This window comes from Amblyomma mixtum, chromosome 6, assembly GCF_055824585.1.
Source record: "Amblyomma mixtum isolate Tamu chromosome 6, ASM5582458v1, whole genome shotgun sequence".
NCBI lineage: Eukaryota > Metazoa > Arthropoda > Arachnida > Ixodida > Ixodidae > Amblyomma > Amblyomma mixtum.
Genome location: NC_143017.1, coordinates 79,123,305 through 79,142,123, shown reverse-complemented (window position 1 = coordinate 79,142,123; position 18,819 = coordinate 79,123,305). Strand labels below are relative to the sequence as shown.

The 18,819-nt window shown below is 50.8% G+C and overlaps 2 protein-coding genes across 2 annotated transcripts; both read left to right on the top strand.

The window, feature by feature from the left end:
• The first annotated feature begins 7,258 nt into the window (after positions 1 to 7,258).
• LOC149339482 (neprilysin-1-like) lies at positions 7,259 to 12,625 on the top strand. The gene is made up of 4 exons (XM_089550925.1): positions 7,259 to 7,367; positions 9,206 to 9,435; positions 10,856 to 10,999; positions 12,159 to 12,625. Exons 1-4 carry the CDS (start codon positions 7,259 to 7,261, stop codon positions 12,501 to 12,503), a joined length of 828 nt encoding a protein of 275 aa, XP_089407051.1. The 3' UTR covers positions 12,504 to 12,625.
• A 2,325-nt stretch (positions 12,626 to 14,950) lies between these two features.
• LOC149339481 (uncharacterized) lies at positions 14,951 to 17,035 on the top strand. Its single transcript, XM_089550923.1, has 2 exons — positions 14,951 to 16,279; positions 16,310 to 17,035. The coding sequence occupies exons 1-2, from the start codon at positions 15,221 to 15,223 to the stop codon at positions 17,033 to 17,035; spliced, it is 1,785 nt and encodes a 594-aa protein (XP_089407049.1). The 5' UTR covers positions 14,951 to 15,220.
• The last annotated feature ends 1,784 nt before the right edge of the window (positions 17,036 to 18,819 follow it).

Genomic DNA, 18,819 nt, shown 5'->3' with positions numbered 1-18,819 from the left:
GCACCTTCACCACTTCAGTCACAGTGTTCTGTAGTTGTCCACTGCGAGTTAAACAAATTACGCATTTTTTCTTTATCAGAATTAGGGAACGCAGCCGTTTAAAGTCCTGTTGGGATTACTTACTCCAGTCCAGAGTTTTCATTTCAGGTACCGTTCTCGAACGCTCGACAAATGCTGATATTAATATGTCTTTCAAAAATACGAACATGGCGACAGTTTACTTTCATTTCACGTCTCTCAACGTAGTACAAATTACGTCATACGCGCTTTTTGTTTGTACTGTACACAATTTCTAATCCGCATTTACCGATTATCTGGAATGCCTGAAAAGTCAAGAATTTAATTTGGCTGGTCGCTTTGATTAGCCCGATGCAGAAAATATGCATCTTGTTACAAGCGACCCGTAATACGAGGGCGAATCAGAAAGTCCTTGCCCCTATTTTATCTCAGGCAAAATAAGGTAACTAGAGGTAATTACAAATATAAGTACTGTTCTACGTAATTTGCACTATTTTTCCACCTAGTCCCCATACCGCTCCAGACATTCGTCCATCGCAGCACTATATTTGAAATACCCCTGTGGTATAATTCGTCCGGCTGACTATGGAACCACCGTCGGACTGCTGTCTTGGCTTCGTCGTTGCACATGAATTGCTATGCTGCCAGGAACTTGGAGCGTGGAAATCACTAGGGGTGAGGTCCGGCCTGTATGGTGGGTGGTCGAGACTGTCCCACTGAAATACAGAGCTCGTCGGCGGTTCTTATTATCTTACCGCATTGTCCACATCGAGAATCCCACGGCGTTTTCGCCTGACGACAGCCAGGAGACATGACAGTGTGGAAAAATAACTGTCATTTCTCAATAACTGTCATTTCTCTGTGGATTTCGATGGGCATTCGTCTCTTGCTCCATGCAAAACTAATCGCACTTCGTTGCTCGTACGCCGTGGACGTGTCAAGCACAACCGACATCTTCAACAACTGACAGCAGCGCCGTGCCGCGGCGCTACCGGCAGATAAGGCCGGGCAGGTTCAAGAAAGGTCCACCCCTGAGAACGGATATGTTGACTTCGCACTTACAGCCGTAATTTGGCTAAAAAAATAGACGCAAAGACTTCCCTTCTAATTCTCCCTCGTGTAATGTTTCTTATACTCGCAGCATATACAGTGCTTAAAACCTATAGTGAAACGGCGAGAGTTGCCCTCGATGGTTGCGACATACGGTGCGTTCAACTGCGCTGCAGATATTAATAAAATGCGTCTTATATTTTAAAACGATGAGCAGTGCAATGTCACCACCAATAAGTGCGAATAAATTTACAGTATACTGTGATAGTAGATATAATGCTAATTAAAGCTGTAAGCACGTAAAAAAGGCTTAATTGCACAGAATTCAATCCAAAAATAACTACTTGTTGGAAAGGAGTATAAAATGATCGCGCACCATGAAAAAAAAAATGACAAGAGGTTTTCTTTTTCGCATAAACATAGCCAGACTCAGAAAGTGTGGGCTTTTGTTCTATACCTTGAGCTTGGCGCATGATAGCTTTCGATGCTTATGCGCCACTGATCCCAACGCAACACTTAAAACATAGCTAACTCATTTGCTTACTTATCCTATTAGTCACTCATTTTCTCACTCAGCTCACTCACTTCTACTCCTGGAATTTTTTAAACACAAGCAATAACTTTTCAAGCCTTGCCCCTTGACACCAGTTTATTCTGGAAATATCTTCAAAGCAGAGTGGTTGCCCTTTACATTTCTAAACAATTTCAACCCGTCTTTTCCCGTTAAAATGTAATCAAAATAGACTAGACTCAGAATTTATTCAACCTCGTAGAAAGTGTAAGCTTTTTTTTTCTTGATCGAATACACTGTCAATGGTCGCACAATTAAAAAAAAAACTTTAGAAAAGTTCAGGCGATACTTTTTGTATTGGTCATGGGGTTTATCATCTTGTGAAAAATGCAGATTATGAGTCAATCGCGATTAGTTCTTTGTCAGCCATGCTGCCTCCGTTGCTTTAACGATCCCAACTCACTGCTCTTAACCTTAAGCTTTGCCATATAGTATCAACGTCTGTCGGTTCGGCTTCAGTGTGTCACATGGTCAGTACGGTACCGTTTGTTGTACTCGCCTATATCTATTTGTCTCGATCTTTGCTCCGACATGCCCATCCCAGCGATCACGACCGTGTTTGAAAAGAATGGCCGTGTATTATCGGTCACGGTGTCAAACGAACTCCCGCATGCCCGCTTTATGTGGTGTGACGGGGCGCGGTCGCATAACTTAGCATTAGTAGTAGTGCCAGGTTCTGCGGCAGCCTCTAGTCACCTCAGTATGGTTGCCAGGACATTATACTAGTGCCAAAGGACCTTGTACTAGTGCCTAAGCTCGTACTAGAGCCCAAGCTTGTACTAGTGCCGAAGGTATTAGGAGCGCTCCACTATGGCGTCCCTCATAGCCTGAGACGAGTTTGGCACGTTAAATCCCGGAAACCATCTTTGTTCCATGCGGCTGCTTTTCGCAGGCGAGTGGGCGAGGCTTGTCGGAAAGTACACGGACAACGCATACGGCCCCTCAGACGTGGTCGTGGTGCTGCAAAACACGACGGAGTTAGTAAAGCTGCTCGCGGGAGCCGGCAGCATGGGACAATACGACGCGCGCCTGCTCCTGTCCTGGCGCCTGCTGCACCGACTCCTTCCATTCGTCACCGGGCGCGTCATCAATCAGAGCCCCGACCTCGTCGAGAAGAATTGCTTCAGGACTGTGTTCGGAGTCATGGAAATGGCCCTCATGAACACCTACCTGCGCTTCTGTGAGTGACTTCATGGCCAACATCTTGCTTAGGCAGCCGACAGTAACCTAATGGGTAAACTCACTGCGTCCTTGCTGTGACCCTTTATTTTTTTGAGCTGCTATTACTATAGCTTTTTTCGCATATATCGCGCATACTTCGAATCATGCGACATTGCTTAGACTTCCTTAAATAAACAGCAGAGGTCGGCTCGACCTCTGCTGTTTTTAAGGAAACGGCCTTTCCTCCGAAATTTCCACATGTCCAATTGCGTTTTTGGGTGCAATTATTTATTCTGTTGTATTAGCGCGGTAGCGTTAGAGGCCCCGTCTTGCAGAAGATCCGGTGTCGGCGTCGGCGTTGTCGCCGTCTTGAGCAAGCAACCTAGGTGGGCAAGCTAGGTCGTGACCTTGTGGAGCCTTAACAACCTAACCACCGGATTGTGAGGAAACTAACCACCCTGGCAGGTGGCAGTTAAATCAATGGTTGATCGCGAGAGGTTGCTCGCGAAGAGCAACTTGGGTCACGCAAGATCCACTTGTGGCGGCACCTGCCATGCGAGGGCAGTGGTGCATCCCTTAACCGCTGCACCACTGCGCAAGGTGTGGTATGAGGACTCCCAGGGACACATATATGACTGCAAAGTCGACAACGACCAGTTCCACATATATGGGCATTAACTCATTAACGCCATCGCATCATATCCTTAAGGAGGACCTTAAGTGTCCCCTCCAATGTTTTTGTAACTGTGTGTTCTGTAAATGCTGTATGCGCCCCGAATCTACTGCCTGTCTTTTTCGAAGCCATGAAAAGCGCTGTTTTGCCTGAGTCATTCTATTGAGTAATTAACTTTTGCAAAGAAATATGTGTTCATTTTTTGAATGCTACTACTCCTTCTGCTTAGCATTCGTAGGAGATTTCTTGAGCGTTTTTTCACTGATCGCGAGTTGGCAATGAAACCGTGTGACACTGGGCATATTTCTTTCATAAATTATCCATATGGCATGTTAGAATTAGACTAGTTACCGTTAACACACTTGGATTCAGAACATTTCTGAAGTGGGCATCGGCCCCCGGTTAATGTCTTCAGTCCGTTACCGAAGACTGATGACGCCATAATTTCTTGCTGTTTTATTTTCCGCTCCCAGTGCTTCAGTCCTGAGAGCGATGCTGAAGCGCGAACTTTTCGAGCCGTTTCGTGCGTGTCTGCTCGTTTGTGGTTTTGTTCCTGCGAGGTATATTTGCCGGTAATACCTCGTGTAACTTTTAAAAAGCCGCCATAATGCTTGCACAAGGAAGTTTTTAAAAGAACACTTCAAAAGTCTTAAACAACAATCCCTCGCACTAGTGCTCTTGCGGCGCATCGTGCGTCAGCAGAACTGTGGTGGAAAGCAACTGCGGAGATTAGAGTGAATCTATACTTTCATGATGAAGGGACTTTCGTCTAGGCCGGGCCGGGGCCTCAAAAGGCACGTGCAGTGCTCTACCACGCGTTTCCTGCTTCGCTGCATGGTTATACTGATTTTTGTTGCGAAAGCAACACTACGCGAGTCGCCGAGCCATTTCGCGGAGCTGACGAAAGGCCATACTGCGCATGCGCGAGGAGCAGTGACGTCACACGGCGCACAGCTGGCGCACCGCCGCCGTCGCTGCCCGGGTGACTCAGAGGTGCCGCCGCCGCGCTCGCCAGTTGCGCATGCGCAGTAGCGGCGCATAGCTTAGCTAGCGTGCCGGGCCGCTGCCGCGCGCTCTACATCGCCTCTCTCTCTCTTCGTTGCTTTCGCAATCCTCCAGGCTTAACCAGAGCTAAACCACTGCCAATTTTTCGAAAACTTAATGCGAAAGCACCCTCACCAACCCGGACCATAAATCTTGACAACCGACCTTGCGGTCGTAAGCCGTTGCCTAGCATCAGCGACGCCACGTTGGTTCTTGTGTGTAAAATAAATAATGAAATAAATATTGCCGCGACTGGGATTTTAACTCGCGGAGGCGAGAACAGATCAGCTTCGTTGGCCAATGCACCAGAGCACTATGCTATCGCCGCAGCCTATCACGCTTCGTGTTAAACTGCAACACACCCTCGCGCTGTGCATTGCGCATTGTCGTCTTCATCAACTTCCATCTGCGGCAAGAATAGATCAGATCAGCTGAACCTCTATTTGAGGTTATCATCATCATCATCATCAGCCTGACTATGCCCACTACAGGGCAGAGGCCTCTCCCATGTCTCTCCAATTAACCCTGTCCTTCGCCAGTTGCAGCCACCGTATTCCCGGATTCCCACTGTATCCACCGTATATTCCCACCGTATATTCCCACCGTATCCACAGTATATTCCCACCGTATCCCCCCACCTAACTTTCTACCGCCCCCTGCTACGCTTGCCTTCTCTTGGAATCCACTCCGTTACCCTTAAGGACCAGCGGTTATCTTTGCCTTCGCATTACATGCCCTGCCCAAGCCCCTCTTCTTCCCTGGGTTTAATATAATCAATTGTCACCAGACGTGCCAACGACCTAGCAAAGCCAAACAATGAACCAATCAGGCTAAACACATGCTTACGCACGTCTACTCGGCCTAACTGCGTTAAAACCCTACAATTTTTCTTGTCGCCCATTCCCATGAACGTAGCTAGAAACCTGAGCGTTTTGTTCGAACCAGGTTCTGAGTTGTTAGATGCACTCTTGATACAGCGTATCGTTCGGTTGGGCAGCCACAGGACGCGCTGCATTGCTAGGCGAAGGCCGACCTCCAAAGAACAAGAAAATAACAGAAGATGAGTGTTCGCGTAACAGCCAGCCCCGATAAAAAAATCGGGCCTGGCTATTACGCGAATCAGGGCTGCGGCAATAAGTCCCGGAATTCCGGGAGCTGAGGAATTCCGCAGGGGGAAATGAGGAATTCCGGGAGCTGAGGGAGTAAAATCCATTCCGAGATTTTTCACTCCAATCACTCAAACCACTAGGCCACCGCAGCGGTGGCCTTGCGGTTTGAGCACCTGACTCGCATGTGGGAGGTGCGGGGTTCGATCCCCAGTGCCGCCAGGGGTTCACCGGTGATACAGTGGGTACAAGTTTTCCCTTGTCTGGTGCTCGGCTTCTTTAGGGTGAAATGCTTGGGAAATGGGTCTTTGAACCAGCCTTGTAGAAGAAAAACCTTGCGCCATGGCGCTCTTTGGTCACATATGCCCCTACGGCATAAAAAAAATTCGTCATCATCTTTTCCCAATTCCAACAACTCATCAGACTTTCCTCTATCTCTGGCTGCAGTTATGGATATCGTGAAAAAGATTAAACGCAACAAGGAATATCACCTGGAAAGTACACCATTAGTATTTGATGTTCCTACGTAGCTGCCTTAAATTCTGGAGCCGCGGCGTCGCGTCGAAGTGAAATTCTTGTTTTATAATCAAGAATTAACGATGTCCTGAAGTGACAGTCCGTACAATTCATTATTACATTTAGAACTCCAAAGAAAATCAACCAATTTTCTTTAGGCCTCTGTGGCGGCTAGCGATCAAAAAGTTTTCTTTCCGACGTGTCTGCACGACAGCGCCCAGAAAACTCTTTATTTTCCTTACTTCTGCTCCAGCGGTACCACGAACTGCAGTGGAGAAAGCGACTGAAATGTCGCACAACCTGTTGCGAGCCTTAACGAAGAAGATCGCTGGCACGGATTGGATCGAGGGAGCCGTGCGGCGCGTGAGCCTGGAAAAAGCATTCGACATGCGGCTCCTCATCGCCTACCCATGGAACGTCGCCAACACCACTCTGATGGAAGCATTCTTCGGTGACTGTCTGGCAACCTTTCTGCTTCTATTACTGAATCATTCGACCGGTTCATTCACCATCCATTCGATTGACTAGCAATCCGTCGCAAAAGTATTTGCCTGCTAGCGCGAAGTATCTATATGGATGGCGTGTCTATGAACATGATGGTGCGATTGGCGCGGATAGCGTGTCAGTGCTCTGCTATAATTTGCAGTGCGGGGCGTCAACGGACAGAAAAGCAATTAATTAAAAGGAACGTCTGCTGCAGATTCTACTTTGTTCACGTGGACCACGGCCATAATACTGATAATAAATTCGAGGATGATAGTTGTTGATGGTGCTTGTGATGATCATTGATGACGTACAATTATTTGAAGCGAGGGTTCTTGATTTTTGGCACCACGCGCTAATTAGTCGGTCAATGCGATTAAAATGCACCTAACCACATACAGTTTACATCCTTAGGCAGTGATAATTTTAACTTTATGGAAATGACTGTTACGACCTCGTAAGCCCATGCCTTCAATTGTAGTGAGAGCTACACTACGCTATCCAGTAGAGCATTCCGCCGTGAGCCTGGGGGGCCGATAGTGCGCATGCGCGAAACCAGAGAGGAGCAGCAGGGGCGCGGCGCATGACGTCAGATTTCGCCGCCGCCGCCGCGAAGTGATAGAAGTGACTGACGAGATGAATGTCCCTATTCTGGTGCTGCGCCAGACCTACATGTGTGAGAAAAAAACACATTCTGTGGACATGCCCGGCCGCAGCCTCCATGAGATGACGCTTCCTAAGGAAGGTAGGCCTGCGATGGTACGTTGCAGGCGACTATTGCAAGTGGACACATTGTGGGGATTGAGCTTCTTGGGCTACCCGAGTGTGCGCCCGCTTCCGCCGTTTCATTCGTTAGAGGGACCCCCCGTGGGGTGTCCGCGAGCGGAATGCGGGCAGCCGCGCTGCTTCTCCTCCCTTGCAAGGGAAGCTCTTCCGAGAACCGCAGTAAATCACCCTCCCTTCCGTTCTTCCCGCTTCGACCTCGCGTCCCCATTGGGTCACTCCGAGTGACAGTTGGGGGCGTTGTTTCGGCGAGAGGTCCCGAGCGGGAAATGAACGGGGAGATCGCCACCGACTCGGGCAGCAGAAAGGTGCGTAGAGTTTGGCTCCCGGGCGCCCCGGCCTTTGCCGGGGGCCCAAGAACGCGGGTGCTTTAACGTGCGCGCCTAGTATGTATGCTTGAGTCCAGGCCCGAACCTCCGGAGTCGTGTAGCCCGCCTGTGCGGCGCCGACGCGCTCCGGATTCGGGAGGGCCTGATCTGACTGGTTCTCCGTCATCGCCGGCCATTGCCGGTGACGACGCGCGATGAGCCATCGATGTGCGAAATGCGTCGTCAAGATGTGCTCCGCGTATACCCCCATCCTTCCTAGTGTTGCGCTGCGCGTGACTTAACCCTTTGGTTGGCCGCGCGGCATGCGATCGCCCTTAGCTGTGCCGTCACGCGCGTATGTAGTCTTTGCTTTGCGCGCGCGGCTTCGCGGGCCCGATTTCGGGTGCTGCGGCGGGGCTATGGGTTGCACCGAGGTCTGGGGATTAGTGCAGTGTTATGTAATGCAGCTTTCTGTGTAATAAACACTTGTGCTTTCGAATAACTGCGCCTTCCTTCCTTCGGAGCGAGAGCGCAGGCGCGCACCAAACGCTGGCAGTGCCCTCAGCTTGCTCTGGCCCGAACCCGCGATATGTGGGCGAAGTGCTACCTAATTAGCACACCGTCACTTGGATGATGACGATCCCACAACATAATAATCGTTTTAACGAGAACTTTTGCCAGTTTTTAAGCGATGTTTATTTACACTCTTGCTTCTAACTTTCTCTCCCTTTCTCATTATGCCTAATGGCAAACACCTCGAATAAAAAAAAACTGCCACCGTCAGCACTGGATCTGAGCACCGGAACCGAAGGAAACACCTAACTGCTAGCGCACCTAGTTCGCATTTGGCCTAACTACACAAATCGGCCATAATTTTTCCTTTGTCATGCGTCCTACTTCGCTGATACGAAGTCCTGCAGTTCACAAAAGAGTGCTACCATTGATCGCAGGGATGAAATTATAGCGCTGGTCATGTCTCTTTTTCATCTCTGCTCTTATTTATGTCCCAGAGGCTAAATTAGGTTAAAGTGTCGAAAGTTCTATGAATAAATCGATCTCATCGAGTCAAGTGAAAGCATCAGTTGAGATAAAGCTTTCTTAGTGTGGTCGTTTATGAATACAACTAAAAATGAGCAGTTGTTTAGCTCTGGTCAAACCTGGAGGACTGCGAAAGCAACGAGGAGAGAAAGAGAGGCGATGGAGAGCGCGCGGTAGCGGCGGCGGCCCCGGCCAAGAGGGTGTTGCCCCGGCACGCTAGCTATGCGCCGCTACTGCGCATGCGCAACTGGCGAGCGCGGCGGCGGCACCTCTGAGTCACCCGAGCAGCGACGGTGGCGGCGCGCCAGCTGTGCGCCGTGTGACGTCACTGCTCCTCGCGCATGCGCAGTATGGCCTTTCGTCAGCTCCGCGAAATTGCTCGGCGACTCGCGTAGTGTTGCTTTCCCAACAATAACAGCCGCATTACACGTGTCCTGCGTTTTCGCCAATGCAGCGGACTTTCCAGACGCTCGCCAAGACTTTTTTTCGCCGTGGCTGGAGGCGCACCGCTTGATGACGCAGCGTCTCTTCAGAAACAACGTGACCGAGAACTTCACTGTTGGCACGGCCGATGCTTGGTACGACCCGAGACGCAACATGCTGTACATACCGGCCGGCATCATGCAGCCTCCAATGTTCTTCGGCGAGGGAACCGCGGCACTTAATTACGGAGGTCTCGGTCAGGTGAGGTCTATCACACACTTTGATCGCGATCTTTATGCGCTTTAGGGGTAACACTGGGAGACAAAAGCAGAGCAATGTGGACGAGACAGCTAGCGCGAGTTAATGATGTTCTATATGAAATGAATGAAAGGAAATACACTTGGGCGGTTAATTTAACCTGCAGAACAAAACAGTTACAGAGAGGTTTTTCATGGCACCACGGACAATTCTGTGCGTAAAGTGTGGGGTGAATTTTACTTAGTATGTTAAGATTTGGATATGACCCCGTTTGAAGTTGTCTCCATGCGACAGCCGCTTCTTTAAGGATTTGTGCGGTGGTGGGTACCGCATCCTGCTGCCTTTGTAGTTGTTGAGTATGGCCGAGTATTCCTGAGGTACTGGCAGGGATTCCTCAAGGTCGTTGACGCCACAGGAGGTTCGGCCAGTGGCAGACATCTGTAGAAGAACGGCATGCATAGGATTGCCTGAAGTAGCGGTGCTTGTCTCGCTGTGTGCGTCATATAGCCGCTTGATGACGTCACCCCATTTTTCTTGCCATCGCCGGTATTTTTGGCGCCACCTTCGGGTACACACACGTCGCCGGCTTTTCTCGCAATGGGACTAGTAATGCTTTCGCATTAATAAAGCTGCACAGCAGAGCCCGACTCCCGCCGCGATTGTCAAACAGGCAGACATACAACCTGCAAGTCGTGCGCGTGGCGTATCCTAGCCCGAAAAAGGAAAAAGCACGCGCGCAGCACGCTACACACAACAGCCAGTGTGCACGGGTGCGGCCGGCTGTAATTCATCCGAAGTAGCACAAGCGTAACGCCCGGTCACTGTACGCAACTATCTAGCGAGAAAGAGACGGGACGTCCCATCCGCCTATTCACAAAATACACACAGGCTCACGAGTCACGATTGTTCTCTCACGGGTTCATGGGCCTTGAGGGAAATGAGGCAGCTGACGCCGCCGCCCGCGCGCTCTCTCACCGGACATTCCCCTCCGACCTCGACAATCAGGAACTCGAATTCACTCCAGCTTACACCTTCAAAGACATTGTTTTACTATATCAGTCTGGCCACGGTCTTTATCCCTGCCGTGTAAAGGTCTCTCAAAGGCGGAGGAGCGGCTTCTGCTTCGCCTGTATACTAATATACTTTGCTGTGCCCGGCAGCTCTCAAACACTTCTACCCTTCTTTCTCGGGCAGCTGTCCGCAGTCTGCGGAGAAGTCTTCGGACATATACCACATGGTGTGGTTTGCCACCACCACCACCACGCATGAAAGCCTTAAGATGATGCTTTAGTTTACTTTAGGGATTATATTCAGCAGTGCCGCATGACAGCGTCCGTAGCCTGACATTCGTTCGATTATAGGTACTCGTTTGAAAACGTTTTTCTTTGTGTGTGTTCTTCAGGTTGTGTGGAATTCTGCGCAGATCATAGGCCACGAGATGATGCACGGCTACGACGTCTCCAGCATTCTGCGGGATTACCAGGGGCGGCTGTTGAGTGTCAGCAAATCAGCAACGCTGAAAAAATATGCGGACATACTGCTCTGTCTGCGCCGGTCGTACATAAAGGTGGGGGCCAGCACTAGTTCTGCGATATAGTGCTTTTGCGAAGTTCGCTAAATTAAGTTGGGTATTTTCTGTCTTGTATGAAGAGATCGTTTCTACAGCTTTCTTAAATGTTTCATGGTATTTCTAAAAAATAGTAAATGAAGACGTCGATATTGCTTGCCGTGTAATCTTGGAGATCAAGGAAGTTTGACCAGAAAAAAGTCTCGAAACCGGAACGCGTGTCAGAACACAAAAATCATTAGGAGGCTTCGGTTCGTCGAAACTGGTCACACATTGCAAAGCCTGCCAATGCTTCCGTATTTCGACAACACTGTGTTGTATCGCCACAAAGTAACTTGTGCGGGAAATAGTAGAGGAGTATCATATCTTGCAAGCAGCAGACTCGTGTGCGAGCAGCACTTCCATAGCCTTGACTATGCGCGAGATAGGACTTTTGGAACGGGATGGACGTCTGCAGCTGTTTACGAATCAGCAAATGAGTTATCATTTTGATATTCTTTTTCTATTTTTTGAAGATGACATGAGCTTGTTCCGCGGCGGTTAGATATTTAACTGTGTTTCTTTCCGATTAAACAACCAGTTGTAAGTTCAGCACTCGCACGTGTCTTTCCTTTCCCGGTCCTTCGTTGTAGTTGTGTTGTCTTGTTCTTTCAAGATGCAATACCAACTCGCCCATTAAGCTGCCTAGCAATGCGCTGCCCTTCCCACATTTGACCCACACACGTGCACGTAGCCAAATAAGATTTCAGAACCGTCTTTAACTACTTTCACTGCATGGAACGAAGCGAATGTGTGGAATAAAACCTCAGCCGGTGGTGCCCGCGGCTGAGCGGGCATCCAAAGGTACGCGACACCATGCATTACAGCACGCAAATTCTCATAAATACTTATGCACGCGTGCTAAAACAAGTACACTTTCGTAATTTTAACAGAAGATTCAGCGTTGCTGCTCTCACAGACCTCTTCGCTCAGATGTATTTGCCACCTGTTGATCACAATTGCATTCGCGTCGAGGGATACGCGGCGGCGCGCCGCTGCTTCTTCGCTCCGTGTATGTCCAGCCGGTCGCCGCGCCGCCATGACGTTTTCTGCCGCGCGAATATCGTCGAAATAAAACGTCGCATGTATCCTAGGCTTAAGTCCTTGCGTGCCCATGCAGGCGGCGCAGGAGCGGAATCTGGCCGTCCTAGACGATGTGATCGACTCGGAGGGCTTCGCCGACTACGTGGGACTTCTGTTGACGTACGCCGCCTACCGGCGCCTGCCGTACCAGGAGCGGCACGCCGTGCTGCCGAACCTCGGGTTGAGCGCCGAGCAGACCTTCTTCGTCGCCCACTGCCTCAAGTGGTGTGACGCAGCGGGCGCGGTGAAGATGCACGCGCGCTACTGGAACAGTCGATCTCGGTGCATCGTACCGCTGCGCAACATGGTCGAATTCGCGGACGCGTTCTCCTGCCGACTGGGGACATCCATGAATCCCCCGAATAAGTGCCCTTTCTGGTAGCTACCGGACAGCGGCGGCATACCCTTCTGTTGTTGCCAGATAGGGCAGTTTGCCGTCAATTTGAGTTGTTTCTCAGAAAGCAAGCGGTGACATTTACAGGCTATTCGTTGGCCACATAATGAGGACATTCCACGAGGTCAAATGACCATTAATGTTACCCATTGGCGTGTATGTGGTCTCTCGGGCATCATTCTTCCTTATGTCTGTAACCAGCCGGAGGGACGACGCTTACAGCAGCATGGTCAGTGCAGGAATGACCCACTGTTTATTGAAGGCACAGCTTTTATAGGCACGAGCGAGAGCGCTGTACCTACTGCGCATTACTGTTGCGCATCGGCGCGATGCAATCACTGATGTGCGGCACTGATACGAACACGACACGTGTCCGTTACAATGTCATCCTATTGTCTGTTGGGCGCCTTGTCTATATAATGCCATCGATTTTTATTGTTTCTTATACTGCCTCGTCGTCCATATTCGCATACAGTGAAAGCTGCTCGCTGTTGCCACAGCGTTATAATTGCAATACAGAAGAAACTGTGCTCACGTATATGCGTTGCAGACTCCAGTGCATGTGTAAAATAATGTGAAATGTTCTTATGCAAGCTATATTGCTCAAAAATATCGAAAGTGTTTTATTTGCATTGTTATCACAGAAATTTCAGATTTGGCCATGATGTATTCTTTACACGGTGAGCTTTGAATATGTCAGTTGACAAATAGCCATATCTGATCAGGTCTCGACCCAAATCAATCCATCCATATATGGTCCAACACGCATTAGAACGCGCTGTTGCCTGGCATATCAAGGGCACATCCCCAGTCTCATAGTATCTAGAAATTATTTGTCCAGATCGGCTCCATAGTTAGCCATGATCTTCCCATATCTGGCACCTCTGATTCTAGCATCGTCAAAGCTAGCTGGCCACACAGCCTGTATCAGCTAAATGAATCCCCTTTTCGAAGATTTGACAAGTGGCAGATCTTAGACATTCATCTTGACCAGATTAGCTGTTTTAATGAGCTAGCACTTACAGAGGCCATTCTCCACATTTAGCCGCTGTTTGTTTGTCTTTGTCTCTTTGTCTGAAGGCAGTTTTATGGCAGGCTGCTTGCTTGCCCAAGTGTTTCGCATCATGTGCCCTAAATGCGCTGTGAATGAAAGACACCGTGATGAAGGATCACGGTCACCGAAAACTGCGATGGATGAATACGCTACCACAAGAAGAATTGCACGATCCGATTAAGTGCTTCCTACCAAGTGATACTTATCCTCTATCGTCCTTTATTCGAATCACAGGTCGGATACTGCCGCACGCAATACTGATATCCAGAAACTTTTGACATTACAGAAACAGGCTCAGAGATTACTCCGCGTCTACACAAATATTGGTTTCCAGGCAAGGTTTGTGTCAGTTCGTGTTCTACACGAGTTCCGCCTTTTATTGCCATTTATACCGCACCTTAACGACCAGATTACTCATTTCAAAAATGTGACTACTATTCATGTAAGTCAAGACCGTCGGATAACACGACACCGTGAATATACTGGTGCGTACTGCGTCTGTCAACTAATTACGCATTTCAGTCCCTAAGTTACGTTGTGCCGTCGACATTTAAAAAATTATGTCCACTATGACTAACTTCACTCCATTTCATTAAACTGCACCCGGAATAGGTTCCTGTAGAGTATTGCTATATGTTCCGGAGTGATTTTCTTGCATGTTCAAGTTCTCTTTTTTTTTGTTTGGAATTGCTGACAATTCTGTCTATTGTAATAAGCCGAGAGAGCAAGTTAGCGCATTTGTTGCGAAGTGCCTGTTTTCAATGTGTTGCAACTATCTGTATTGGCTCTTTTTGTCAAACTGCTCACCCGAAGTATAAAAGGAGTTTGGAACGTGTTTTGTTGCGAAAGCAACACTACGCGAGACGCCTAGCCATTTCGTGGAGCTGAGGCAAGGCCATACTGCGCATGCGCGAGGAGCAGTGACGTCACATGACGCACAGCTGGCGCGCCGCCGCCGTCGCTGCGCGGGTGACTCAGAGGCGGCGCCGCAGCACCGGCAGCACTCGCCAGTTGCGCGTGCGCAGTAGTGGCGCATAGCTAGCGTGCCGCCGCTGCCGCGCGCTCTCCATCGCCTTTCTCTCTCTCCTCGTTGCTTTCGCAATCCTCCAGGTTTAACCAGAGCTAAACCACTGCCAATTTTTTTTTCTCTTCGCCTTAGCTATGTACACTGTGTCATACTTGGAAGGAACACAAGAAATGATCAAACCGGCTTTCAACTCGATAAATGCAGGCTTCAAAAAGAGGCACAGAGAGCTCGAGAGGAGCAGCCTGAAGCAGCGCTCCCGTTTAAGCAAGGGTACTGCACAAAAAAAAAACACGGAAGAAAAAACGACAAGGGTGGACGGCGTGTTTTTTGCGCGTTTTTTGGGGGGAACGCCAGGAGCCGCCGAGCCGTGTGGACGCGCGTCGCATGAGCTCCGGTTTAACAGCCCGCCTTTGGCGATTCTTTTCAACCTACGGCCCCGTGCCTCGTCCCGAAAGGTCAGTGAAAGTGGTCCGCTCCCACCGACACCACTTTTGGCCCGGAGACTCCCGAATTTAGCCCGCTTTCAGGGCTTTTACCGCCGCTCCGTGCCCCACCTGCCTAGGCCTAACGCTAGGTCTAGCGCGGGCCGCGGAGCCGCCGGGGCTCGCCACCGCCGCCGCAGTCATGGAGCCCGGCATCCTGAACGCTGCAATGGAATACACCGTAGTAGGTGAAGACGCTACCCCAGACCAGCTTGCCGACAAGAACTGGGAGCTCATCACTAGGCTTCACGACCGATATCGACGCACCGGCCCGAACGCCGGGAAGACCGCCCGCGACGCCAAGGGAACGCCGTCGACGCAGGAGCGCAGCGTCGCTGTCGGCGCCCCCCCGTCCACGGACAAGTCTAAGTCAACGCTTAAACAGAAGACATCGCCACCGAAACGCAAGCAGCCGCCGCTTCCCCGCCTGCCGACAGACGAATATAAAGTCGTTGTCAGACCCCGCGGTAGCCTGGCTCTACGCACCATAAGCCCACAAGTTATACACGCGGCAGTTTGCCGTGAACTCAACCTCCCGCATCAAGAGGCAACAGCCCATGATCGCATCCGTATCAACCCCATCAACAACACGTTTACCATCAGCACCCCCGTAAAGACCAGAGTCCTGGTTTACGTCAACCTCAAATCTCTCAAGCTGGGTGACCAAACGTACGACATGGCCGCATACATCCCACCGCCAGACGAATCCGTAAAGGGCATCATATACAACGCCTATTGGAACGAGACGCCCGAAGAGATCATCAACGGCTTCCTCGATTATAACCCGGACATTCCCGTGGTGGCGGCCCGCCGCCTCGGCAGGTCGACCTCTATCGTGATCACCTTCGCCGGAAGCAAAGTCCCCCGCTCGATATGCTTCAGGGCAGGCCTCTTCAATTGCTTCCCCTTCCACAGCCGCGTTGAGACGTGCTTTAACTGCCGCAAGACGGGCCATCGCACCGACGTGTGTCCCAAACCTGCGACGCATCTATGCCGCAGATGCGGCGAGAACCACCCAGCCCCACCCGAAGGCGAAGAACCCAAATGCACGGCCAAATGCATCGTTTGCAACGGCTCCCACATGACGGGCGGGAGGAACTGCAAACACCGCTTCGTCAAGCGCCCGCACCAGCCGTCTAAGAACGAACAAGACGCTAGCTCCACCCCCCAACCGGACCAGCAGCTGCAATTTCGCAAGTCCCGCTCCAAGTAACGCTCCAATCAAACACCGAAGGAGCGCAAGCAGAGCAAGTCCCGCGACCGATCGACATCCTATCCACCGCTCGGTTCAAGTAGAGATTCGAGTGCCAGCCGAAGGAACGCCGACTACAGCCGCTCCGGAAAACAGGTGAGCTGGGCGGCCATGGCCTCCAAAGCCACTGCTCGGGAACAGGAGCTGTTAGGAAAAATACACACATTAGAGGAGGTAATTGCATCCATGCGTCGAGAAATGGCAGAACTTAAAAACCGTCTCCAACCTACACCCAATCTAACCCCCTTAAGCAAACCTACACCTCAACCACCCTTACAGCAGACGCCCACGCGCAAACCGCAGACGCAAACACCGAGCCCTCCCACAAAAGCGATGGAACTCGACGCGCCCGCCAGCCTTAAACGCCCAGCCCCCACTGAAGTGGAAGCAGGCCAGAAACGCACCGCCGAAGCCTCCCATGAGGAGGAACCGCAACCCAAAGCCAAACTCACCATAATGAACAAAGTCAGCTCAAAGATTACTGCCTCGGAAGAGATTATCAAATCCGCACTCAACGCCGAGTTAGACTTGAGATTCGCGGCGTTTGAGGCCAGATTTGCGCACAGACTAAATGAAGTCTTTCAACAATTCTCGGACCGCTTGACGGCCGTTGAAGCTAGACTCCCACTCCCACCCAGCCCAAACCCATCTCAAACACTAACTTCCCAAATGCCGCAACATGGCCCCTCGGCAGCAGCAAATTAACGTATGGCAGTGGAACTGCAGGGGGTTCCGCAACAAGCGGGGCAACCTGCAGCTTCACATTCAACACTCGGCAAACAAGCCGGACATTATAGCGCTCCAGGAATCCAATAGCCCGGTCAAACTACCGGGCTATTGACCAAAGCCTTCACCCCTGCAGACTCGACGGCGACGCTAGCCCCGGTCACTGCGACGCTGGTCCAAAGGAACATAACCGCGATCCAACACACCATAGATAGTTCGAGTGCGCAATACACGCTCCTCGAAATCGTACCCAGAAAGAAGGGGGATGCCAACCTCTTCGTACTGAATCTGTACAGCTCGCCAAAAGACAGGGGGCCGGGAATTCCTGACCTCCTCCAAAAAGTCACGCGCTTGGCTGCCAGAGCACAACTATTAGTAGTGGGCGACTTTAACGCTCACCACTCGGCTTGGGGTTATCGCAATACCAACCCCAAAGGCACTAGGCTGTGGCAGACAATCCAAAACTTAGGTATCACCATTCTAAACGACCCCCAAGCGGTGACGCGAATCGGCAATAGTGTTAGTGCGGACACATCGCCAGACCTCACCCTGAGCAAAAACGTGCGCGAAGCGCAATGGTCAAACACCGGACACACGCTAGGCAGCGACCACTACATCGTATCCACGACTTTTAATACCACGCCACACAAACCCCCATCCGCGCGCACCAGAATCACAGACTGGGACAAGTTCAGACGCCTCCGGGAACAAACCGCACCCACGCACATAGACGACCTCGCTGAGTGGACTCGCACGCTCAAAGAGGACGTCTCAGCCACCACGGTAGACACACAAACCACGGACCCACATCAAACCACGGACATGAAACTCCTGCACATGTGGGAGGCGAACGCCAGCATACTCAAACGCTGGAAGACCCAGCGTCACAACAGACAGCTCAGACGCCGAGCAGCGCAGCTAGAAAGACAGATCGAAGCGTACACGCTAGAACTGGAGAAACAACAATGGGGACAGATCTGCGACAATCTAACCGGACAACTGGGAAGAAAGAAAACATGGCTCCTGCTCCGGCACCTGCTAGATCCCACGCAGACGAAGTCCACACAACGTGATCAACTTGTACAGCTCATACACCAACACCAAGGCACGAACGCAGAGCTGCTTGCAGACCTGCTAAACCGTTACCTTAACACGTCACACACACACACGCTTCCCGCGTACGAGGGACTCCCTAACGAGACCCTAGACGCGGACATCACGGACGCCGAAGTGTGGTTTGCACTCGGCAAACTCCGCACCACCTCTGCGGCGGGACCAGATGGAGTAACCAATAAGACACTCAGAAACTTAGACCTGACGTCGGTGACGGCACTGACAGACTTGATGAATTCGTACTGGAGGGAAGGCGAGATCCCGCAGGTATGGAAACACGCCAGGGTCACATTCATCTCGAAACCAGGCAAAAAACTCTCTATAGAAAACCTCCGCCCCATATCCTTAACATCGTGCGTGGGAAAGCTAATGGAGCACGTTATCCTCAACAGGCTACAAAGCTACGCGGAGGACCGCGACCTCATCCCACACACGATGGTAGGATTCAGAGCGAACCTATCCACGCAAGACGTCATGCTCCAACTCTCGAGAGACGTCCTAGACCCTTCATACAGGAAAGGCACGAAGGCCATCTTAGCTTTAGACCTAAAAAAGGCCTTCGACAACGTTTCACACGAAGCCATTCTCACGAACCTCTCGCGCATCGACCCAGGGGAGAGAACGTTCAATTACGTTCGCTCTTTCCTCTC